The sequence below is a fragment of the Equus przewalskii genome, chromosome 18 (genome assembly GCF_037783145.1).
Source record: "Equus przewalskii isolate Varuska chromosome 18, EquPr2, whole genome shotgun sequence".
Lineage (NCBI taxonomy): Eukaryota > Metazoa > Chordata > Mammalia > Perissodactyla > Equidae > Equus > Equus przewalskii.
This window is the reverse complement of record NC_091848.1, coordinates 34,547,770-34,573,502: the sequence shown is the minus strand read 5'-3', so window position 1 is coordinate 34,573,502 and position 25,733 is coordinate 34,547,770. Positions and strand designations below refer to the sequence as shown.

Below are 25,733 nucleotides of genomic sequence, written 5' to 3'. Positions count from 1 at the left end.
GTTGTTCTTTTATTGTTTATTTTAAATCTTATTGTTGGAAAGACAAAACACTAGTAAAACTCTGAGTCTATCCAGTTGACTGGAATATGCTATAACTGAAAGCACTGGGCAGGAAGTTAGTGGTTCCAGCATTGCTGTTAGCTTTTTATGCAACTTAGACAAGACATTTATTTTGGCCTTTAGATTGCTTATTTCTAAAACAAAATGATAAATCAGAGTAATCCCTAAGGTTCCTTCAAACCTTAATTCCTCTCTATATTCATTGACTATGTCAGAAACATTATTTTTAAAGCCCGTTTATATTCTATTTTTGATATTTTGACAAAATTACCATCAGGTTCAAATCCCACAGTCATAGATCTAGAGATAGTGTAAATTTTCACTTTTTATATTGGATGGGTTAAAGAAATTAAGAGTAAGTCTTAAGTAGTTGTGGATGGAAATAACTTTTTGCAAGGTACAAACACCTGATTGATTGTTGCCATGTAGATAATATGTGCAAAATATCATCAGTAGGGCCAAGATAAGTGAAATGTGATTGAAGGGTGCAAATCTGGGGAAGTAGATATAATGAACTCAGGAATCAGACCTGGGTTCAGATCCTAGTTCAGCTACTCCACTATTGTAAGACCTTGGGCAAATTACTTAATGCCTCTAAGCTTCAGTTTCCTCACCTCTAAAATAAGAACATCAATGGTATTTACCTTGTTGTGAGGATTACATGAGATAATGCATATAAACCACTAAGCACGTGATAAACACACAGTGATAATCATTACAGTTGTGTTGCTTAACAACAAGGGATAGTCCTGAGAAATGCTTTCATGTGATTTCATCATTGTGTGAACATCACAGAGCGCATACTGAAGGGGAACAAAAAGAGACACCCCAAAGAGTGTCTGTGTAACATGAGGATTATTTTTGGTTGTTTATTTTTAAGAAACGAAAGACTCAGAAAGGTTTCTTTACTATCTCCCCCTTAACTGCCTAAAAGAATTCAGATTAAAAAAAAAAACCTGTCTCAGGAACTGAGCCATCACGTTAGCATAACATGAACTGGGAGGTAGACAGGGAAGAACCTAGAAAAGCCTGTTTGTTGGGCTCCCCGCTGTGTTCTTGTGTGTCTGTGTGGCCAAACACGTTTTCCAAACTTTTGCTCCTTTTCACCTACTTGTGAATTGCCTGCCTTCTTTTTGAAGTCCCTGACTCGTCCTGCTCCCAACATCTTTTGTCTTTAGCTGAGGATGGTATTTAAGGTGAGGGCTTTCCCCATTTTAGCAAGTTACTCAGTTTTCCTAGGTTTCTGTCGTGTATACATGTTATTAAACTTTTGTTTGTTTTTCTACTGTTAATCTGTCTCATGTCAATTTAATTCTTAGACCAGCCAGAAGAACCTAGAAGGGTAGAGTAAAATTTCTTCCTCCCCTACAGTACTTATAGAAACCTAGATGGGTAAGGCCTACTGCACACCTAGGCTTATATGGTACTAATGTTATGGGACTACCATTGTATATGTGGTCTGTCATTGACCAAAACGCTGTTATGCAGCACATGACTGTGTTATATTATGATGGGAAAAGACTAGTGTAGCTGGAATGCAGAGAGCAAAGTAGAGAATGGCATGAAATGGACCTGATCCAGAGATGTAGAGCCTTGAGTTCTGTGTTTTGAATTTTATCCTAAATGTATAGGAATCTATTGAAGGGGTTTAGGTAACATGCAATTTGTAGTTTTTGCTCTAGCAGCACTGAAGAAGATGGATGAGTAGGAGGGCAAAGTTGTTGTGGATGGAACAGAAAGCCATTACAGATTCATGGTACTTTGGATTAGAATGGTAACAGGAGAAATGGAAGATATACACAAAATGTGAGTGTGATCCAGGAAGTAAAATTAACAGGACTTGGTGATGGGTTGGGTATGGGGATGAAGGAGAAGGAAGTGTGAAAGACGACTTGAAGTGCATGGCTTGTACCACTGGATGGGCTGTGGTGGTATTTATATGAGAAAAATTGAGGGCAACTAATTAGTAGGGAATAGGTCAAATTAAAAATATACATCCATATAATAGGATGCTGCTTAACCAGGAAAAGTTATGTAGTTGAGGAAAGATGATCATGTATAGTGTGGAGTAGAGAAAGGTTATAAATAGCATGGAAAAATATCTGAATAGTAAACAATGTGAGGGTGAAGGAATAAAATCAAGTTGATGAGTCATCAGTTATGTAAACTCTATCGGTCTAGCTACAAGTAGCTAAGCCAAGGCCTAGCCTGTAAACAGTAGCAACTACTATCATCCATTCTCCTCTGTGAATGAGATTAGAGGTTGTCTTGAGTTTAAAGCTAACTGACCCACAGTTAAACAGTTAACAGACCAGTGTTTCAGGATGTTAACCAATCTCTATTGGTATTCTAAAACCTGGAATAGATCTGGAAGGCAGAGTTTCCATTTTAGGAATCTAGATTATTTTCTCCCTCTCTTGAAAATGTGGTGGGTTTTCACCCCCCGCCTCATTATATAAATAATATATGCTTATTGTAAAAAAATTAAATAAAAAGTATAAGGAACAACAAGAAGAAAAAAGTTTGTGAGTCATTTCATTAAATAGAATGAATTAAATTATTTCATCCTTTCAGTCCTCTCTGATCGAGTTAAGTCATGAAATCCAGCTATATGTTGTATATAAGAGCATAAAATAGGGGCCAGCCCTGTGGCCAAGTGGTTAAGTTTGCATGCTGCACTTCAGTGGCTCAGGGTTTCGCTGGTTCAGATTCTGGGTGTGGACCTAACACTGCTCATCAGGCCATGCTGAAGTGGCGTCCTGCATAGCACAACCAGAAGGACCTACAGCTAGAGTATGCAACTAAGTACTGGGGGGCTTTGGGGAAAAAGAAAAAAAAAAAAGAAGACTGGCAACAGATGTTAGCCCAGGTGCCAATATTTAAAAAGAAAAACAAAACATAAAATAATGTGAAAAAGAAGGACTGAAAATAAAGTAACAGTTAAAGAGGTACTGGGCAAATGCAAACCAAAAGAAAGGCATGGTAAACAAAAAGAAGGAATAGCAGTATTAACAGCAGGTGAGGTCGAATTTAAGGTGAAAACAAACTGTGATAAAATTTGAATATATAGAAGATAGAACAATGATTACAAAAGCAAGGAGACCTTGATAAAATAGTAATAGTGGGAGACCTCTTATAGGACAAATCTTGTAGACAAAACATAAGATCATAAGTAAAAATTAAATAATACAACCAATACATTTGGTTTAATGGGTATATACTAGATCTTTATACTCCTCAAAAAGGGGATATACATTTATTCCTGTATCTAAGGAAATTGATCACATACTTGGCCACAAAGAATATTATGACATAGATTATTCCTTGATCAAAATTCAATCAAATTAAAAATAATAAAAGGTGAGTAAAAAATCTTAACAATTTGAAAATTTTACAGATACACATTTTACTGGATATAATCCTTGGATCTAAAACAAAATAAAAAAGGAAATCATATGCAAACTGTCTAGAGAAAGGGATGGAATGGAGAACACATCTTACCAACCACTATGGAACGTAATGAAAGCTGTTTTGAGGAGAAAGTTAATGGCCATAAATGCCTTTATTATTAAATAAAAATGAAAAGTAGAAGAATTAAGTCCTCACTAGATTAGATTATATTAAGATTAAATTATAGAATGACCAAAGATTTGAATGCAACAAAAATGAAACAATGAAAGTACTAAGAGGATCCATAAGAGAACTTTTTTTTTTTTAAAGATTTTATTTATTTATTTATTTTTCGTTTTTCTTCCCAAAGCCCCCCGGTACATAGTTGTATATTCTTCGTTGTGGGTCCTTCTAGTTGTGGCATGTGGGACGCTGCCTCAGCATGGTCTGATGAGCAGTGCCATGTCCACACCCAGGATTCCAACCAACGAAACACTGGGCCGCCTGCAGCAGAGCGCGCGAACTTAACCACTCGGCCACGGGGCCAGCCCCCATAAGAGAACTTTTTAAAAATAATCTCAGGGTAGCAAAGTCTAGTCTGTGTACAACTTAAAATTCAGATGCTATAAAAGAAAAATGAATTCAATTACATAAAAAGAAAAATAATTTTGCATTTAAAAATAGGAGTGGTATAAAAAGACAAACAGTAAACTGGGAAAAATATTTGCAGTTCATATCACAGAACTAATTTTCTTAATATACAAAGGGCTTCTATAATCAATAAGAAAAAGACCCTACCAACTCAGTAGAAAAATGGGTGAATGATATGAATGAAAAGGTTTGTAGCAAAGAAAGGCTTATTATTGAGTTGTTCTGGATACAAGTCCTTTGTTAGATCTGTGTTTTGTGATTGTTTTCTCTCAGTCTGTGGATTTTCTACTTATTTTCTTAACTTTGTCACTTGATGAATGGAGATTTTTAATTTTAATGAAATCTGACTTACCATGCTTTCTTTTTTTATAGTTCTTACTTTCTGTAGCCAGTCTAAAAAATATTTGCCTTCATATGTTTCTTCTAATAGCTTTATAGTTTTAGGTTTTACATTTACATCTCTGATACATCTCAATTTTTGTGTAAGATATGAGGTAGGGATCAAAGTTCTTTTTTTTCCCCTCCTTGTGAATATCCAGTTATTCCAGTGTCATCTGCTGAAAAAGAGTTTTCTCTCCCAGTTTAATTGATTTGGCACCTTTAAAAAAAGTCAGTTGACCATATATATGTGGGTCTCTTTCTGGACTTTGTGTCTCACATTGATCTCTTTGTCTGTTCTTATGGTAATACAATACAATATTGTCTTGATCACTGTGTCTTTATAATATGTCTTGAAATCACTGTAAGTTGGCCAGCTTTATCCTTCCTTTTCCAGATTGTTTGGCAATTCTAGGTCTTTTGCATTTTCATATAAATTTTAGAATCAGCTTGTTAATCTCTGTTTTTAAAAGAACCTGCTGGGGGGCTGGCCTGGTGGTGTACTGATTAAGTTTGCGTGCTCTGCTTTGGCGACCCGGGGTTCACAGGTTCAGATCCTGGGTGTGGACCTACACACTACTTATCAAGCCATGCTGTGGCAGCATCCCACATACAAAATAGAGGAAGATTGGCACAAATGTTAGCTCAGCTCCAATCTTCCTCAAGCAAAAAGAGGAAGATTGGCAATGGATGTTAGCTCAGGGCTAGTCTTCCTCACCAAAAAAAACAAACAAACAAAAAAACCTACCTGCTGTATTATGATTTGGATTGCATTTAATCTGTATGTTTGTTTGGGGAAAATGGATATCTTAACAATAATAAGTCTTCCAGTCCATGAACATGGTATATTTTCCATTTATCTGGGTCTTTAATTTTTCTCAGCAATATTTTATAATTCTTAGTGTACAGGTCTTGTACATTTTTTTAAATGTATCCCTAAGTATTTCATATTTCTGGAACTGCTATAAATAGAACTTTAAAAATGTTATCTTCCAATTGTTCACTGTTAGTATATAGAAATACAATTAATTTCTGTATATTGACTTTGTATCCTGTGACCTTGCAAAACTCACTGGTTCTAGGAGGTTTTTTTGTAGATTCTGTGAGATTTTCATAGACAGTCATGCCTGTAAGTAGTGACTGTTTTATTTCTTCCTTTCCAAACTGTATGCCATTTTTTTCTTGCCTTATTGCACTAGCTAGGACTTCTAGTACATTGTAGAATAGAAGTAATGAGACAGGACATCTTTGCCTTGTTCTCAATCTTAGGAGGAAAGCATTCAGTCTTTTGCTACTATTTACAATGTCAGCCATAGATTTTTTTTGTAGATGCTCTTTATCAGGTTAAGGAGGTTCCCTCCTATTCCTAGTTTGCTGAGAGTTTGTAATCATAAATGGATGTTGAGTATTATCAAATGCTTTTCCTGCATCTAAGGAGATGGTCCTATGGTTTTCCATCTTTATTCCTTTAATGAGACCCAAACTGAAGGAGCAGCACTTAATCGAGACATGCCAGTCTCAGGGCCACATCATGGCCCTCGAAGTTTCAGCTTGGTCATGACATAACTTCACTTCTGTTTACAGTACATTAGTTAAAGCAAATCACATGACAGGACTACATTTCTCCCCTTGGGAGATGCAGTGAAGCCACAGGGCAGTAGGCAGTTCTGTAGAATCTTCTTATAGGGAGGGCAACAAATAATTGGGATCAGTAATACAATCCACCACACACATCATTCTTAATTGTATGTATAAAGTTGTGTGTGTGTGTGAACATTAGTATATTAAAAAGAAGAGGAAAAAGATCTGGACAGATACACACTGAAGGGTATCTTTTTATCTGTATTTTCTAATTTTTATTTAAAAATTGTTTTTATAATTAAGAAAAATTTCTTTCTGAGAAGAATGTAAATTTGGTCTCATTTAATACTATATGTTAAGTATCCTTGTTTTAGATACTCAGAGTTTTTGAGCTGGAAAGGATCTGTTGTCTATCCTGTCTAGTATTTCCTTCTATCTCCCTCACTTCCCAGGTTTATGGATGTAGACGCTGAGGAGCAGAGGTGCTAAAGTGCTTTGCTTCAGGGTCATGTAAATGAGTAGAAGGTTCATCTAGAGCAGTATTTTATCTGAATATCAGAAAGCAAGAAGAGCTTGAGAAATAGTTTCTTAAAATCTGATGTAGTTTAAGATAGCCTCGTAAGTGTTTTAACCCAAGGAATCATTAAAATACTCTCAAAAAAATACCTGAAGAAACTCATTCACTCTTTCACATATGTTTATGGAGCACCTACTACTTTATCATCAGATCCACAACTGGGATTTTGAGTTGTTTTTTTGAGGAAGATTAGCCCTGAGCTAACATCCACTGCCAATCCTCCTCTTTTTGCTGAGGAAGATTGGCCCTCAGTTAACATTTATGTCCATCTTCCTATGTTTTATATGTGGGATGCCTGTCACAGCATGGCTTGATAAGCGATGTGTAGGTCTGCACCTGGGATCCAAATTGGTGAACCCTGGGCTGCCAAAGTGGAGTGTGAGAACTTAACCACTATGCCACCGGGCTGGCCCCCACTACTGGGATTTTGAATGGAATAGCAAATATTTCTCAACTGTAAAGGATATGTATCACGCTATAAAGGATGAATTAGGTTGTAAGTGATGTGTAAAGAATTATCAAGGATATTTTCCTGAATTTTGACATCTGGGAGACCTGAGGTGGTAATAAGGTTAATAGCTAAGATTTATTGGCTCCATATAATGTGCTAAGCACAGTTTTACACATTTTACATGTATTATCACTCTCAACAATGTCATAAGGTGGATACTATTGTTATCTGTATTTTATAGTTGAGGAAATCAAGGCACAAAGAAGCTACCAAAATTGCTAAAGTCATCTGGCCAGTAAGTGGAAGAGCCACAATTTGAACTTGACCAGACTTATTTCAGAGCCCGTGATCTTAACTACTATACTGAATCTTTAGAAAGATAGAAGGCTTATATCCTGTGCAGTTTCCTAATAGCATGATTCCTTCCTAAATAATTGAGTCTAGGTCAAAGATGTGCACAAGAAAATTGGTTAAGCATAAAAATAAGGGACCAAGTTATATTAGGCAGTTGGTAAGCACAGGTGCAGCAGGTTAAATGGAAAGTAGTGCTTTCTGTATCTTCAGTTTTATTATTGTTGTACACTATAGCTTAGTAGTTATAAGCATGGGCTTCAGAGAAGACCTGGGTTCAAATTCTGGCTTCACCACATCTTAGTTTTATGACCTTGGGCAGGTCGCAGGTCAGTAAATGGAAGCTGCTGTTTGTTGTTATTGATGTGGATAGCCTGTGGTGATGGCTGCATTTTGTTTCTTTTCTTAATCAGGTGGATTTGTTTAAAAAGAGTCTTCTGTTGATTCCTATTCACCTGGAAGTCCACTGGTCTCTCATTACTGTGACACTCTCTAATCGAATTATTTCATTTTATGATTCCCAAGGCATTCATTTTAAGTTTTGTGTAGAGGTAAGTTAATATCTTGCCTGTTTTTTCATTTATCTTGTGATTGACCAGATAGTATCTTAGCTTTAGATAAAACAGCAGAAGTCAGTACCATAGAGAGTCAGTTTCTGCCATGAAAACCATCTAAAATGTTGGCAGAGAAAAGGTATGCAAGAGGAATCTCCATATGGGGAGAGGTAGCTGTCTGTGGTCTGGATCCCTCTCTGAGACACATGTTCTATTTGGATTTTGTCAGATTTTTTTCTGCCTTTTCCGTAAAACTACATTTTGAATATGGATAGAAATTATTTTCCTTGGTTTCTCTTACAGTTAAGATTGGCTTGTATCTTCAAAGTAACTTCTGTAAGATGAATTATAACCAAGAGAATAAACTGGCAAAATATTAGAGTTCAACTAACAAGAGTACAACAAGATAAAAAATAAAAACAAGAAAAATCAGTAGGTTTCCTGATTTTCCTGCACTAGCCAGAAACAGTTAGGAAATGTAACTGAAAACAAAAAGCTTCCACTTTCAAAACCAACAAAGACGTAAATTACTCTGGAATATACCCTAGCGAAAATGTGCAAGTTCTTTAAGATGAAAACCCTAAAGTATTTAAAGGCAATTTGAATGGATGGAAAGATAGGCAGAGAGATCAATTCTCTCCAAACTAACATATGCCAATTTCAGTCCTAACCAATTTCCCAAGAGGATTTTGAGTGAAACCTGATAAGCTCATCCTAGAATTTATCTTGCAGAATTTATGTGCATGAACTGCTAAAAGTTTTGAAGTAGAACAGTGAAGGAAGGAATACTCTGCCTACTAGATGTCAAACCATATCACAAAGTTTTAATAATTAAAACTATATTTATATTGGCTCAGGGATAGACAAGTAGATTGGTGGAACAGCATAGAGAATCTAGAAATAACTCATGTATGTGGAAACTCAGTATAAGATAAAGTTGGGAAAGGACAGGCTATTCAGAATATGCTGTTGGGAAAGTTTGCTGTCTATTTGGAAAGTAAAATATAGATCCTTACTTCATACTATTTATAAAACAAATTCCAGATGGAATAATGACCTAAATATAAAACAGAAAACTGTGTAAGTTAGAATAAGATATAGAAGGTATGTTCTCAGAGTAGGGAAGCCCTGCTTACAGAGAACCAAAAAAGGAAAAGACATAAAGGAACCATTGGACCATATCGTAATTTAAAATTTCTGTATGCCATAAATTTAAAAGACAAGAAATAGACTTAGAGAAAATGTTTGTGACATATATAATAGTCACTTCCAGAATATATAAAGAACCTCCTATAAATGAATAAGAAAAAGAAGGATCTAATAGAAATGGACAAAGGATAAAAAGTAATTTTTAGGAAAAATGCAAATACACCTGGAGAGATGCTCAGCCTCACCAGAAATAAGGAAAATGCAAATTAAAACTATGTCAGTGTTCCCTTTTTTGCCTATTATATTAGGAAAAGTTTGATGTTATTTAAGTGTTTACATGGGTGTAAGGAAACAGGCATTCTCGTATTTTCTGGTGGAGTGTATAAATTGATATAGTCACTTAGGGGACAATTGCACTTCTAATCAGTTCTAAGTACCTTATAAATTTAAGTACCTATTGCATACCAGTTCTATTTCTTGCTATCTACTCCATAAAAATGCTTGTATAGGGGCTAGCCCGGTGGCGCAGCGGTTAAGTGCGCACATTCTGCTTCGGCGGCTTGGGGTTTGCCGGTTCGGATCCCGGGTGTGAACATGGCACCGCTTGGTAAGCGATGCTGTGGTAGGCGTCCCACCATATAAAGTAGAGGAAGATGGGCACGGATGTTAGCTCAGGGCCAGTCTTCCTCAGCAAAAAGAGGAGGATTCGTGGCAGATGTTAGCTCAGGGCTAATCTTCCTCAAAAAACATAAAAAGCTTGTATATGCACACAAGGATGAGGCATGCAGCAGGATGTTCATTGCAGCATTATTGATAATAGTGAAAAATCAAAACAACCTAAATTTAGCTCTACCAACAGAATAGCTAAATACATATACTATAGTATATTCATACTATTAATTGACCACAGCAGTTAAAAAGAGTACAGTAGATCTTCGTGTCCTAACACGGAAAGATCTCCAACACATTTTGAGTTTAAAAGAGCAAGTTGCAGAATGGGTATAGTATGTTTATGGAAAGAAAATACATATATGCTTACATGTATATGTATATATAGATATGTATATACAAACACACACTTGTATATATACACATACAGACTTTCTTGTACTCATACTTCTACTTTGTCTTCAAGGGGATTAATTCATGTAACCTCTGACTTTACCCTTAGAAGAGATATGCACAAAGAGGTTGAGGGCATAAGGGAAAATTTGAAACTCCAGTAGGCTTTATCTTGGTAGAGATTTCAGCAGTGGACTTGATTATATTTAATATTCAGAATGGTTTTAAGTTGACTTTCTAGAAACAGAATGATACCTTTACTTGCAGCCCTCAAAAATGAGGAGTATAGCTAAGGCCGGAATGTTTTTCACTTAGTTTCAGTTATTGATGGTTTCTGCCACGGGTTCCTTCCCTCTGTTGAGCACTAGCAGTAATTAAGACTTTCTTTTTGTCTTGCTAGTTTTTAAGTTTCAAATTCAGCAAGTTGACTTACTGCTGGAATAGGCTATCTCATAAAAAGTTTAAATTAAAACATAAACCAGTGTCCACAGTGAGTCTAAGTGTATACCTGAGTACAGAAGGTCTGAGTCCTTCTTAACACTATGAAGTGAAAGGTCTGAAATAAAGTTCCAGCTTTAAACTCTTTAATACATACTCTTGCCCAGTGGTGGGGCCACAGCCCCTCTTTTGCTCTGTCTGCTATGGGCAGGTTGCATTTTTCACCAACTGATGGAACACAGCATCTGTGTTGTGGTTTCTTTTTAACCAGAATATAAGAAAGTATTTGCTGACTGAAGCCAGAGAAAAAAATAGACCTGAGTTTCTTCAGGGTTGGCAGACTGCTGTTACAAAGGTAAGTATGTGATGATGATGAAAACCCAGGCATGTCAAGGGGATGGAATTATCTAAGGGGTGGGTGTGTTTAAAAGCATTTGAAGACTGGTGATGAAGGTACCAATGGAGAACCTGGAGGCTGCAGGAAGGCAGCTCAGAATAAACCTGTTTAGTATTCATCATCTGGCTGCTCAATCTCCCAGTGCTTGCTGGGAACAAATAAATTCAGTCATTTCATCCCTGGGGCAGCTGCTAATGATAATGGTTGCTCTATTGAAAAAAAGAAAAAAGTATATATATAATTGATTTTTATTTTATTTTTGGTGGTCCCTGCCTTTTGCCTCACGGCTCTTATTTCTGGATGACCCATATAGATCCAAAAAATTACTGAAATGACTATTTGGATTCACTAAGGGAGCAAGTGCATTGAGCTCCTTTCCAGGCATTTGGGGAAGACAGTGGGCTGAGTGCTTCAGTCTGAACACAATCTGGAAGCAGCACTAGGTTGGTCCATAGACATTAAAGCTGTATGTGGAGCAGAGTGCCCAGGCATAGCCTCTCAGTCTTGTCACAAATACCAGTGTCTTACGTTTCATGGTCACTTCTTCATTGTTTCCAAAGTGTTTTTGCATGTATGATCTCATTTGAGCATTACAGCCTGTAAGGTAGGCAGGTCATTTAGGGATAAGCATCATTTTTATTCTGTAGATGAGAAAACTGAAGCATAGGTGTGACCTTGCTCAAAAGTCATCAAAACTATCGATAGATCAGGTCCTTGAACTCAGGTCTGTCTGGATCATTGACAATGTTAAAGAGGCAGGGTCTTGAAACAAACCTTTAACCCAACCCCAAAGGGACAAGATTGATTTGTTTGTCCCTGAACTCAACCAAATGCTAAATTTTTAACTTAAGCTTAAGTTTTGTGTTTTTAATAACCTGGTATACTAGTTCAAACCAGAATTGAACTTGTAAATTTTCTGAATTTACCCTACTACAATATCCAGGTATTCTCCTAAATTTAGTAAGGATCTTTCATATTCCCACTTTAGGCCAAATATAGTAACCAGTTCTTTTGGAAACGTACTGCTTACCTTTATGATCTCTTTCAAAGAACAGGACAGAGTTGTGTAATAGGAGATGAAAGTGAAGACTACTAAGCAGGATGCTTACTGTCAAAGTATTCATAGTCCAGGCATGTATTCTCTGAGCCACAATTCCATTTTGATTCCATTGTCTGAATTGATAGCAAAACTAATTATCCAAATGGAAGTTTTATATAGGATTTTGTTTGATTTCCTATTTCTCATATTTAGGCAAAATGTTCTGTAGATTGTGGTTGATTGGTGGCTCTTTCCATGTGGTCAGATGCCTGCATAAAATCAAACACTTCAAATACCAGAGGTATACATCAGCTGTCCTGGATAGAGACAAGTTTCCTGTCTCTTGCTCGTTTTTCCATACAGACAGTTTTTCTTATCTGAAGAGGAGTACTTGGTCTTATTTTAATGATCATTTTGTTTTTCCCCTTAGTGTATTCCGCAACAGAAAAATGACAGTGACTGTGGAGTCTTTGTGCTCCAGGTAAAGAAATAGTTTTTTCAGAATTTACGACGTGTGAATTAAATTTGTTGGGTTTAGAGAGGAGAGGTGGGAGTCCCTGTGATGTGTACACACTAGATACAGGTAACAGAGTACTTTTCCTCCTTCCCTTCCTTTGTTCTTGAGAAGCAGTAGTTTCTGCATTTTCAGATGTTATCATAAGGAACCACCACCTTCTAAGGCCAAGAATGAATAACTGGTATCATCCATGTCTTATCAGAGGTTATTAGTAAGCCACACTGTAGACTCTCTTGAATTTGTCCATATCATAGACCCTTGGCATTTGCAGTTAACTGTATATTTTTTTTACCATTGGCAAATGATCCTTAACCACTAAGTAAAAACTAATTAGATTTTAAATAAGGGCCACATTCAAAAACTGTGCTTTCTCATGCTGTAGGTTCTCTCAGTGGTCTAAAAGGGCTATTGAAAAATGTGTTATACATTATATTTATGAAGGATATTATAGTATATAATTCATAAATTTAGAGATTTGCAAAGATCTTAGAAGATGGGCTCATTCATATGACTCATGAACGTCTGAGGTTTGTAAACAAATTCGAGTTCTCTTAAAGGCCATGTTAGGTCTAGCTGCATTCTCAGCAGGTTGCACCTTGAGAAGAATTGGCGCCTCTTCATTAATCTGCTTTTCACAGTATTGAGTGGGGAGGGAGGGGAGATCCCAAGCCATATACTTGCCTGGAAAGTTGACTGTAATTTGGAGGTAAATGTTTTACAACAATGTTTTACAACAAGTTTTTAAAAACTTTAAAATGCTGCCTTAGCCCCTATTCTATTAGGTCTGCATCTGGTAAAATACATCGGGCTGGTATGTAACTCCACATGCCACTTACATGTTTCTGGGACCTTTGCAGTACTGCAAGTGCCTCGCCTTAGAGCAGCCTTTCCAGTTTTCCCAAGAAGACATGCCCCGAGTGCGGAAGAGGATTTACAAGGAGCTATGTGAGTGCCGGCTCATGGACTGAAACTCAGCAGGGACTCTGGGATGTCTGACCAAGTTGGAGCAGATGGTTTGTTACTTGAATCTCCAAACACTTATTTGAATTTTTACAGATATTTCACATCAGTGGTGTTGGGCCACTATTGTTACCTCAAATTTATTTTTTGCCCTTATTCATTTCTCTAGCTACCATGTACTATTTTTTAATGTTCACTTTGGTTTCATTTTTATTTTTATGGATTCCGCGTGTTCCCCCCCCATATTTAATATTTATTATCCAAACGCATGCATATAGACAGAGCATGCAATGCAGAGTATTAAAAAAAATGCCTAGTAGATTTGGTGCAGCTTTTGAAACTTAGTTAGACGTGAACTGAATACAGGTTTAAAATTTAATCCCAGAACCTAAAAATACAAGATGTTTTTGATACAACATAACTCTGAGAATAGTAGATGTTCCCTGGGGCATAAAGGGTAGCTTGGGGTGGTTCTGACAAAGCCAGTCCTGTTTTACTTCTACCAGCAGCACCTTTCACTGACTTCCCTCTCCAAGTGAGTCTTGGAGAGTGAGCTGCATTCCTTTTGAAGGCTGAGAAGGAAGTGGCCATAAACTGACTGGTGTGTTCTGTTTATGGAGGCACACTTGTAGGCACAGTGCCTGCTTTGGGAAGAGTTGACTAAGGTATGAGAACAAGACAATGATCTTGAGGGTCTTGTTATCTTAACACGAGAGATTTCAATCTTGGTTTTAAGAAGAATTATAATAAATGCCTAAATCCTTATAAATGCTATTGCTGGAACATTGAATTCCCTAGATTTTTCTGTTTTTGATCCATTAAAAAATTAATATCCATCAAACTAGTGGTCAAACAAATGAGAATTCAGCCTTTCTAAGAGTAATATACAAGTTGTCACTTCCTGTGTGTTGTCTTCCATATGGAAGAAATTTAAGATTTGCCAAATACCTTTCTATTTCAAGGGTATTTAAAATACAAACATTCAAAACTGAAGACTGACTTTAGGTCTTTTGCAGATGGGTGGGGAGGAGAGAAGAGGAAAGGTTAATAAAGAAAAGTTGATTCTGCGGGAGTACAGCAGATGCTTTCCTCTTGTCTCTTTCGTGATCTAGGAACATGCAGGGCTCCTGATTTGGCTTCTGCTTGACCAACCCTGAGACTCCAGCACAGGGAGTCCTTCTTTTGCTTCTGTGAACCTCATCTTGTAGGGAAAGGCAGAAGTAGCCCTGTCCTTACACTTAGCTGCATTAGGACTAAAAGAATGGATTTTGCATCTTTAATCTAGCTTTTTGTGATATTTGAAAGGAAAGGAAATAAGGAAAGATGCATGTTAAACTCCCAAATTACCTTTTCTGAACTGGGGCAGGAAAAACAATAAATGTGTATATAAGAAACTCAGAAGCTTGTACAGAAAAATATCAAGTAAATGGCAAAAGATATTTGGATTTATGCCTAGTTAGGTGTGGGGTGTTGGAAATAAAAAGCTAAAGTATGCAGTTTAACTTGGCCATAAGGTGAGGCTGACTGCCAGCAGTTGAGAGTGGAGTCAGGATGTGTTTACATGCAGGGTTCCCATCCCCAGACATTCCAAGCACCAACACCAGTGTTTACGTTGTAAACAGTCCCAGCACTTTCCTCAGTCCCCCAGACGCAGACTCCTTGGTATAAAACCAGGTCAGTATTTCTTGGTGTGCTTCAGGTTATTAAAAAGACTGAGCTTAGAGGCACTTTATGCTGCTACGGTAGGGTTGTGTCAGCATTAGGAAAGATGACAATTTAAAGTGGGGAGGATGTCTTCTTGAGGTTTTCAGACATAATTCTGCAAACATGAGATTTTTCAAATCTGTATGTGAGACATTTGCCTAACTTTTTTTTTTTTTTTGGTAGCTATATGAAGTAGCCAGTAACTAGGCTATCAATTCAAAATGTCTTACACTTTAGAGCTCCGTATCTCACTTCCTCACTGACAGAACCAGGCATGCGGACGAGACTGAAAGAACCATGTTCTGGCAAGAATCTCAATGCCCAAAGTTTGAGTTGCCATTTCCTCCAATGTGAGAAATGGTCATCCTCTGAGCACTGAGGCATGCATGGATGAACATAGAGAACCTAAAATGTGCTGTCCAAGTCTAGTTTCTCTTTTATTATAGGGCACCTTGAGGTGCACTGTCCAGCATGCTTTACCCTAAATGTTAAGTACTTTTAAAGTTTGCTTAAAATGTCGCTCATGAAACTTGGTTTTAACACGGTCATTTTCCCCCTCCTCATGTGATTAGGTGTAAACCTCTATTCAGCCCAAGTCCTCCGTTAGAATGGCCTTTGTCCTGATGTTTGCAATAATTGCTTCCTTGCAACGAAGACATTTTTGAAATATACTCTAGGCTGTTGGTAGAAGAGACAGGCATTGTTTCACTGTCACTAGCTTGGCACTGAGTTGTTTTGATGCCCACAAGATGGGCAGACCTTATGCTTTTTAGGGTTGAGTGCAGGCCTTGTACAAACTAAAAGCTACTTATGATGTGCCTTCAACAAGCTGCCCAGTCCTCTCCATCAGCAAACTTACCAGTCTGTAGTTGCTTCTTTCCAGTGACTTTTCCTTTTCCGTTTGTTAAATCTGTAGCAATGAATCTAGATTTAATTCAACTTTTAGTTAAGGTCTCTGAAGAATCGTAGAGAACCAGCCTTCTCATAAGGAAGGGAAAAGAAGCAGTTGCTGCCAGTAATCCCCAAATCACTTTTTTGGCTTTGCATTGTATTTTCTACTTATCACTGAATACTGGTAACACTGGTCATCTTGAATTCATAGTTGGAACATAACAATAACAGACCTAACTGGGACACAGCCAGCACTAGCCTAAGTCGAGCTGCCCTTTTTCTCTGTAGTTGTGGTTCACTGCTTCCCTGGGTTAGAAGAGAGAACTGGGAGCTCTGAATGGATCAGATCCTTCAGGCGAGAAACTGTATTAAGAGTGTGAATTAGATAAGCTGACTGCCTGCTCTGTTTAATCTGTTAAGAAACTGAACTAATCAGCAGCTATAAAGCACATACTTTGTTATGTGCAAGGCTCTGCCTCCTGGCCTGTAGATAATTAAGACGACCCAGGGAATACCATTAGAGAATTGCTAACTGTATTTGGGTGTTACAAAAGCAGACCTAGACAAGCTGTTCACTTAAATGGTACCTTTTGGTCAGAAAAAGAATTTATTTAAAGATTGTGATGATGTAAAATTACTCAAACCTTCTAGCAAAAATATTTTTTTGAAAAATAAACTAAATGCCTTTATAAACGTGTGTTCTCTTGTGTTGAATACTGTGTACTGTTTGGTGAGTAGTCATTTTTACCAATGACATTCCACTCACGACAAGGTTCGTTAATGAACAGTGACCAGTATAGGCTCTAAGCAGTCTACCCTTACATAGCACTGTCCAATAGAATTTTCTGCAATGATGGAAATGTTCTATATTTGCATCCACTACAGCAGCCACTAGCCAGATGTGGCTATTGAGCATTTGAATGTGGCTAGTGCGACTGAGGAACTGAATGTTTTTTTAATTAGCTACATGTGGCTAGTGGCTACCATAATAGGTAACTGTCAAGTCAAAATGGACATGCAAATTCTGTACATTAGTCACAGATTCTCCCCAAAACACATTCATATATATTCCAGAGTAAGAGAGTTCCAATGTCCCTCGTCATAGGTGAGGAAATGGGCATAGACAATGATAAGTTGGTCCAACTTTATTGAAATCTATTACAGAAGACAATTCAAATAGGAGCCACTGTCTGGTTTTAAGGCCTGTAGAAATCAGTTACGTTTTACTATAAAAGAATATAAAATACATTAATTCAAACCACAATGTAAAAAGAAATTTTAGAAATGAATAGCGTGTCCTCATTAAATTATTTGCAAAACAGCTCTTTTAAAAATTCAAATAAGCAGTTTGAATTTAAAGAGAAAACCTACACTTACTGTAACATAAAAGATGTTCACATTGAGATACTTAAACCCCAACTTTCACAAACTACTGGAACCTGGGGGATACTCTGTTGCTACATGAAAAAATCTGACTTATGTCAAGGAAAATTAGACTAGCGGTTTTAAATGAGCAGTAGTTCACATCGAATATTAGAGAGAAATCACCTCTTGCCTTACAAATGCAAAATAAATTCTCTAGACTCCCTTCTCTGTAGAGACCATCAGCTCACTATCAAGGCTCTGAAACTCAGTAAGCATATCAGGGAAAAAACAAGACAGACTTCAGTATGAGAATTGGCCGAAACATTTCCTGAGGGAGGCATTTCGGATTGTTTTTGTTAAGCATTCTCTCAATCTTCAAGCTCTTTTTTTAAACCCACTCCATTCCCAAGATCACTTTGAAAATGAAAAGAATAAATCTGATGGCCCTCACAGCAACCTTCATCTTGTCAAAGCGGTTAACTCACGTCCCCTGATATTTTATCCCATTTCCTACTGACAGTGTGTACTGCACCCCCGCCCCCCCCCCCCCCACCCCCAGGCCTTACAAGCATTTCAGGTTCTCCATAATACCAACTCTTGCTTTTTTTTTAGCTTTAGGTAAAACACATCTTTTGAAAAATGTGTTGAGTAAATACCCTTCAAGCCCTGTCCCTAATGTCCTGATATATAAAGCATGGAAGCAGGTGGTTTCCCCTGGGTCTAAGGCTTACTTTTGCACCATTTGGGAACTTCCCTTGACTCCTAAGTTTGCCTTTAGAGATTAGAATTCAACACAGAAAGCAAATTGAGTTGTCAAACATCTGTTCCTAATTTAGAGCAAAGCTATACAACAGAGCAAAACTCCATTTATTAAACTTTATCTCATGCAAACTTAGAATTTAAAAAATAATTCCAGGACCCAGTGTAGACCATGAACCTTCTTAGATGCAAACATGGTAAACAAATTTTTTAATTTTTCCAGTCTTCCTAAAAGAAGTGTGGTGTTTGGGACAGATAGATCAAAATAACAGATCAAATGTGTTGCCAAGGAACACAATTTTTGACCTGGTAACAGAAAATCATTCTGGTAACCTGACACATGGCCAGCATTCTAAGACTACAGAATTAAAGGCATTCTTTTGGATTCTGTCCTTTAATAATTTTCAGAGGAAAACCATGAAGAGGCTTCCAGCTCAGTAGAGACATTGATCAAAGCTTGGTAAAATGGGCAGGTTTGCAGACCTTGGGTAATGTATGTCAAATTCAGCAGGCCAAAGGAGGGAGTTTTTCATGATGGGGCGCTCACCACTCACTGGTTTTGGGCCAGTTTTCCATAGCCTCCTCTCCCAGCATCATAGTCCTGCCGATACTCATCTCGTACCTTAGTTGAAAAGAACACAAGTTACAGCATAGAGAAGATTGGTGTAACAAATATGTCAGACAAACAACTAAGCCTTTTCCAGTGTCATAATGTGAACATTCAAGCAGGACATAACTTTTTTTGAGCAACTGATATAAAGCTCAACTGCCTTGCAAAATTAAGACTACCCAATGTTTTTTTGCCAGTCATAATCATTCATCAGCGTTCAAAAATAGCACATTCCAAACAGCAAGTACTTAACTATGCTATTTTAAAGTAAAAACTTAAAACTCATTTCAGTGCATTTTACTTTTGTTCTAGACACTCTGGCAAGTGGAAAATATCTGGCAGATATCCAATAATGGCTGCTTATAGAAATGTATGGAATATACTATCTCATGGTTTAAAAAATAACTTACCAATTCCAGTGGGCGGTTTTCAGATTCATTTCAAACCAAGGTCATAGACACAAAGTTAATTTTCAAAAGAGCAAATACAAATTGACAAGACACTTGTCATTAGGACTAGAATCCTAGGCAAAGGCGGAGCCCAGAGAACCTTCCTGCATACCTGGCCCCCAGATCGCCCACGGCCGTACTGCCTGCCCTCCTTAAAGCCTGCGTCCCAGTCTGTGCGAATGATCCGGTCATCCAGACGAGTTCCGTTTATGTACCGCATAGCATTTTCTGCATCTGCTCTTGAATAGTATCTTAAGTATAAGTATTAAGGAACGCTGTATAGCATTTCACCAAACATTTCTGGAAATACAGGAAGCAACATCTAAATGAAGCTGAGTTAAGAAAAAGTACAAATACTAATCCAACCAAATGGAGTTAAAAGGCAATAATCTGGCTTGCACAGGCCTGTTTGAGGTTGGTCCAGAAGCACTCGAAGAGTCAAACAGGACACTTATCCATGGCTACATTGATCATGATTTCCTGGATAATCCTATTAATAATCACTTGGTCCCATTGTCTCCACATTTTGGTGTGCAAAATGTATGTTCAGTGCAGGCTTAGACCACAAACTGCACAATTCTTAACCAAGGAAACAAGAGCATCCAAATTTGGAGCTGTATATTCAAGAACAACCTTAATAAAAAGAGGTCACAGGGCATATGGAATCGTCACTGTATTTCATTAGAAGGAAAGACTCACAGTATCACTCAGGTTAGTAGTTCCCAAACCTATTTAATTGGATCTATTAAATCTATCTTTGGGAGAGTATTAAAAAAAAAACTCTACAAGCAATTTTGATTATTAGCTGGGTTTAGAAAATGCTGATCTAGACTTTTTTTTTCTTGTCTTTAATTACACAGGTAGAGAAACCCTGCTGAAATTCCAGTGTCCAGTACCTAGCACACAGTGGGCGTTCAGAAATTTTTTGTTGAATGAATGAAATGAATGCTAAAAGGGCAGAGAAAAGAAACACTGGCAACAGCAGCCTCTCTTTCGAGTATTTGCCATTATGATTGTTGATCTTTGACCTACAAAGCAAATGCAAAAACTCTCCCGTTCTCAGAGACTGATTATCATCGACGAGGTGGATTTTCTTTGCCTTTTGTGTTTCCATTTGTTCTCCCTGCCCATGAACTATTTTATGCTGTTACCACCAAAGGCAAAAGCAAAACCCGGGCACTCTGGCCCCTAGCGTCTGAAGGGAGAAGGGAAGAAGCTTGTAGAGCCCAGAATCAGATTCCAAACTCAAAAGTGGGGAATAGGTTCAAGCTGATAGAGTACATTTCTCTTTTCCTTCTCAAGACCCCCCTTAAAATGAGAGAAAAGAAACATAACACCTGCAGAACAGAAGAGACCGTCAGCAGATAAGAGATTCAACAAAAGCTGATGGAAGAGTGCTTAAGGGATGAAACAAAGTCACAGTGTGAAATATTCTTGAAGGGGCTTAAAGGGGACAGCAAACCCAGAAGGCTCTTAATTCACAGCTGAATAAGAAGTGAGGCTGCACATAAAATTTAATTAAAGGTCTTTATGTGGGAAGACCTGCTAGCAGGAAGGCATTTAATCCCAAGCAAATAAAAATAAAATGACAGGGTTCTGAACGAACTGTCTGGAGGAACGAGGGCAGTGTCTTGATGTGAGCAGGCCAAAATAAAACCCCTTTTCATTCTGGCATTTGGGAAACCCACATATCCCAAAGAAGGGCTTGAGAGAGAAGCTCTGCCTGCGTCCACAAAGTCAGCCTTCTTTTCCCTAATATGGTGGGTAACCCAGGGATCACTAGACATTTAAGGAAAATTTACAGCATAAATACAACCAAAAGAAACAGCTAATTCAGGGCACAGAAAAAAAATTCAAGACATGTTAGATCAGCTCTGGGAAATTTCTCAGAATAATAAAATGACCAAAAAAGAAAATATTAACTAAGAAAAAAAACACTACAGGATACCAGAAGCTCCAATATTTAGAGTTTCCAGGGAGAGGAGAAATGTTCATAAGTAAATACCTATAAAATCAAGCTATAGATATCTACATAATGAAAAACTATGCAGCCATTTTAAACATGTAGACCTACATGTGCTAACATGGAACAATCTCTAAGGCGAAAAAAGAATAGTGCATGCAGTAGACTGCCACACATCCAAAGGAATACCTCTGGAAAGACACCCAAGAGACTGATAATTGATTGATTCTGGGTTTAGAATGGTACTGGGATTTTATTTCCACTACACCCTTTGGACTTTTTAAAACACCATGAGCATATATTCTCGAAAGATTGTTTTTCATAAAGAATCAACTATAAACAAAGCATGGATTTCGGAACAGAATGTAAATGTTACCAGCTTTCATAATGTAAGAGTGTAGACACACTGGACAGAAGGCAGAAGGTAGATGAAGGAAAGACAGGTAGAGATAAGTGTGGGGCTGCTAATTAGTAAATATCCTCACTCCTTTTTTAGACAGGTGACTAGCCACTCTCGGCCCCACCCTCATCCAAGAGGGTCATAAAACACCCAGGAAGGATACTCCACAAAGCAGAATCCACATGCTGTTTTTTTCATTTTATCCAGGCCCATAATGATTTTCTTTATGTCACCACTTTTGCTGAAGAGTTCATAGATTTGTTCCTCAGTTGTGTAAAAGGAAAGATTTCCAACATATAATGTACAGCTTTTCTTCAGTAATTTTTCCTGTTCTTCATTGTCACCCTAGAATTTCAAACAGAAAAAGTTAAGCAACACAATCTAAGAAGAGCCTTGCTTAAATAGTATTCTTAAGTATGAGAAAAAACTTTCATTAATTCTGATTTGGGAATCAGCTTCTGTCATCATCTCAATCCACCACAAATCCTTTGCCAAAAGAAAAACAGTCCATGAAGCACCATGCAAGGCCCAGACTGCTTTTAGTAGAAGGTCACGGCTTGAAAGTCACGTTGCACGTAGCCACCCTCCTCCAGCACCATGCCGCCACACGAGTGGCAGGACTTTTCCCTGAACACTCCATATCCTCAGCACTGGATCCTTCTCTAACGGCCCAACTTTAATTTCTGGACCTTGAACCAATATATCAGAAGGGACCCTTTTATCCTTTGTAGTGAAAAAGAAATGGATTTTCAGAGATAGGGTACCTCTTACAAGACTTCCATAGAGAATATTCAAAGCAACAACTGCCTAGCTGGTTTACAGCCTCATCTATTTTTCTCTGAGTTTAGAAGAAAATATAGTGGTCATTAAAAATGAGATCTCACTTTCTTGATGGGCTTCCTAATTTGGAAGACAGGATGAAGCCAGAGACAGGAATACAACTGGGCTTCAGCCAACACACCTGACAATCCCTGGGGACAAGATGGCTCATCATGGGGTAGACATGGTATTTAGATGCCTTTACAGAAACCTGTGTGGCCGTCCTTGGACTTTCTCTTCTAGCCTCCACACTGGGGAGGAGTAATGCTAATTAAAGAGAAGACCTACCAACTGACCTGCCTGCAGGCCCTTCTGACCCAGGTTAGGGCTCTAAGATCAACCATAAGGTGGTATTCCAGCTTGGAAAGTAGCTGAGTCGATCCATACTCAGGCCCCCAGAGCATTTGCCAACAGGCCTCCCTTCTTCATTTACTACTCCATATAGAATGCTGGTTCAGTTTCCTTCCCTCAGAGAATAAGACTTTCCATTACTCGTCTCTGAATGCTTTGCAGCACAGTGCTCTGAGTAATAGGTCTCATGGGGTCACATTCAGTGGTAGAATAGAGAAACCATCTAAACTCAAATCAAAAGGAAAATGATGAAATAAACTATGGTACATCAATACATATAAAGCTATGCAGCCCTAAGAAAATGTGCATCCACGTGCAGTGATATGGAGCATCTCCAGACAGAGCAAAGTGAAAAAAAAGGTACAGAACGTGAAGGTTATGCTCCAAGTTATTTTTTTTTTTAAAGACTGGCACCTGAGCTAACAACTGTTGCCAATCTTCTTTTTTTTTTTTTTTCTGCTTTTTATCCCCAAATCCCCCCAGTATATAGTTGTATATATATTTTTAGTTGTGGGTCCTAGTTGTGGCATGTGGGACGCCGCCTCAACATGGCCTGACGACTGGTGCCATCTCCATGCCCAGGATCCAAACCAGCGAAACCCCGGGCCGCTGAAGCGGAGTGCGCGAACTTAACCACTCGGCCACGGGGCTGGCCCCATATTTTTTGAAAGTATAAATACACATAGATATCATACACAAGAAACAGATAAGTATGTCTGCCTCTAGGGAGAATCAAGGAACTGCAGGTCAGGAATTTCCATGTATGATGTCTCATTTCATTCTCAGAACTGAATGAGGCAGGTCCTAATGTATTACCCCGTTTTACACCTGAGGAAACAGTTAAGTAACCTGTCCCAGGTCACACAGCTACTCAGTAGTCGTAGCTGGTATCCAAACCGTCTTATCCCATACGTATCCCATACGTCCCTGAAAAGTTCATAGGACAAGAGTCATTCTACATTAAAACAGGTTTTCAAAACTTTGGAATGAGACATTAGATAAGATAGATTCACTTTATATTACTGCTGTTACTGAGCTGTTAAAATTATGGTGAGGAGGCATTTTCTTGTCTTTCTACTTTTCTCACACATGTAAGCAATGTCCAAACAAATAGCCTACGGCTTAAGACAACTGTGGTATAAGTACCTGCGGTATGATATTAATGTGGATTCCATTCAGGGAACACCAGAAATTCTGCATGACAATATCTTCCTACTACCTAAATAAAGCTATAGGCTTCAGACTGCAGAGATGAATAGCAAAAGTTGAATCCTTTCACTGTTTTAATCTTGCAGGATGCTTGAAATTCAAGATGGTTATGATGTGGAACTTTCTAAAGTGATGAGAACCGTAAAAGTGATAGAAGTGAAAATCATGCCTGGCATCTAGTAAGCATTTAAAAACCACTGATAGGGGCTGGCCCCGTGGCCGAGTGGTTAAGTTCACGCGCTCCGCTGCAGGCGGCCCAGTGTTTCATTGGTTGGAATCCTGGGTGCGGAAATGGCACTGCTCATCAAACCACGCTGAGGCAGCGTCCCACGTGCCACAACTAGAAGGACCCACAACAAAGAATATACAACTAGGTACCGGGGGTCTTTGGGGAGAAAAAGGAAAAAAATAAAATCAAAAAATAAATAAACAAGCTGCTGATAGAGTGAATGAATTTAAGATCTTCCCCAATTTCCCCTCAAACAAAATTTCCTTTTCCTTACCCTACCAACACGTTTTACATTCTCCAAGCCTACCCTCTTTTATATGCCCCCCTCCTTTCCCAGTCAGGAGGGTTCTCCCTTTTCCCAAGCCTCACAGTCCCTCCCTTCCCACTCATCATTTCTGTTCTGGATTATGGTTACTCGCCTCCATTTACAATCCCTACTAGAGGATTATGAACTCTAAGGATGCGGAAACTGTCTTTTCTCTCCCTCTAAAGTTTGGCAGAAGGCTTCAGCAACAACACTCAAAAGTTTACTGAAAAGCCAGTGGTTAACGTGTCGTCCACCCAACTCCCGCCTTTGCTGATACTGAAGAGCCACCCTGAATATCTGCAGCCTTCCCTTTTCCCACATGATCTGCTATAACAGAGGCCAAACTATAATTTCCCTCTTCTGAAACCCAGCAGCTCTCTGATCCTGACATCCAGACACTTAACGTGCCTAGCTTGGCTGGTGTCCACTCCAACGGCTTCCTAAGGGTGGAGACAGGGCTCTACTTGGTGACTCCTACCCACTCCGTAGAACTCTGTAGGGCCGTTCTACCAGACCAAGGAAAGGCCTCGAAGCGCCAAAGGGCAGTTTGGCTGATCTAATTTAAATTTTAAGTAATTAAAAAGACCCGGTATCTGGGACAGGAAGACACCTCCACATACTCCAAGTGTCAAAATGACACCTGTACCCCTCATCACAAAGTCACCTTTCCGAGGCACGGCCCATGAAAACATGAGCCACCACTACTACTGCCGCTCGAGCCCCCAGGCATTGGCCCGGGAACAGGGAGCGAAGTCAAGAGAATGGGAAAGCGAGCCGCAAATTCCCTGTCTATGAGAGACGGGGATTCGGTGATATCCAAATGCCCTTTCAGCATCCATTCGCCAGCAGGCACCGGGGCCTCACTTCGCGTTTCGAGAAACCAGAGAATGGCAGACGACACAACGAGACACGAGCAGATTCCCATCTCAGCGTTCCGACCCAGGACCTTCCCTTCTCGCGGCCCGGCCTCCCTCACCCGGAAGTGCTGGTCCCGGTACTGGCTCAGCTCCACGTAGGAGTCGCTGCGCAGCGCCTTCAGGAGGCCGCCGGACATAGCGCAGAGAGGTGGTTTGGGGCGCCGCCACTCCGGGAACAACGAGGCCGCCGCGGCGCTGGCGGAAC

At 38.8% G+C, this 25,733-nt stretch overlaps 2 protein-coding genes across 18 annotated transcripts in view; one reads left to right on the top strand and one right to left on the bottom strand.

Annotated features, from left to right (window-relative positions):
• SENP5 (SUMO specific peptidase 5) overlaps nt 1-16,843 on the top strand; it is a 45,629-nt gene extending 28,786 nt beyond the window's left edge. For 3 of the 15 annotated variants that reach the window (XM_070582591.1, XM_070582592.1, XM_070582582.1), the window contains exons 7-10: nt 7,853-7,990; nt 10,914-10,997; nt 12,509-12,559; nt 13,453-16,843. In XM_070582591.1, the coding sequence (XP_070438692.1) occupies nt 7,853-7,990; nt 10,914-10,997; nt 12,509-12,559; nt 13,453-13,563 (384 nt within the window). In that variant the 3' untranslated portion in view covers nt 13,564-16,843. The remainder of the gene's footprint in view (nt 1-7,852; nt 7,991-10,913; nt 10,998-12,508; nt 12,560-13,452) is intronic. The other 12 variants (XM_070582595.1, XM_070582586.1, XM_070582584.1 and 9 more) reach the window with 5 other exon arrangements.
• Nucleotides 16,844-17,280: 437 nt separating this feature from the next.
• Nucleotides 17,281-25,722, bottom strand: NCBP2 (nuclear cap binding protein subunit 2). Of its 3 annotated transcripts, none has more exons than XM_070582601.1 (4): nt 25,588-25,722; nt 21,860-22,041; nt 19,446-19,584; nt 17,281-18,896 (listed from the first exon to the last, which is right to left on the bottom strand). In XM_070582601.1, the coding sequence occupies exons 1-4, from the start codon at nt 25,663-25,665 to the stop codon at nt 18,825-18,827; spliced, it is 471 nt and encodes a 156-aa protein (XP_070438702.1). In that variant the 5' UTR covers nt 25,666-25,722; the 3' UTR covers nt 17,281-18,824. The 3 variants fall into 3 exon arrangements, with proteins under 3 accessions (XP_070438702.1, XP_070438701.1, XP_070438703.1); XM_070582600.1 differs by having other exon boundaries at nt 25,276-25,589; XM_070582602.1 differs by lacking the exon at nt 25,588-25,722 and adding an exon at nt 25,476-25,580.
• Nucleotides 25,723-25,733: the final 11 nt, after the last annotated feature.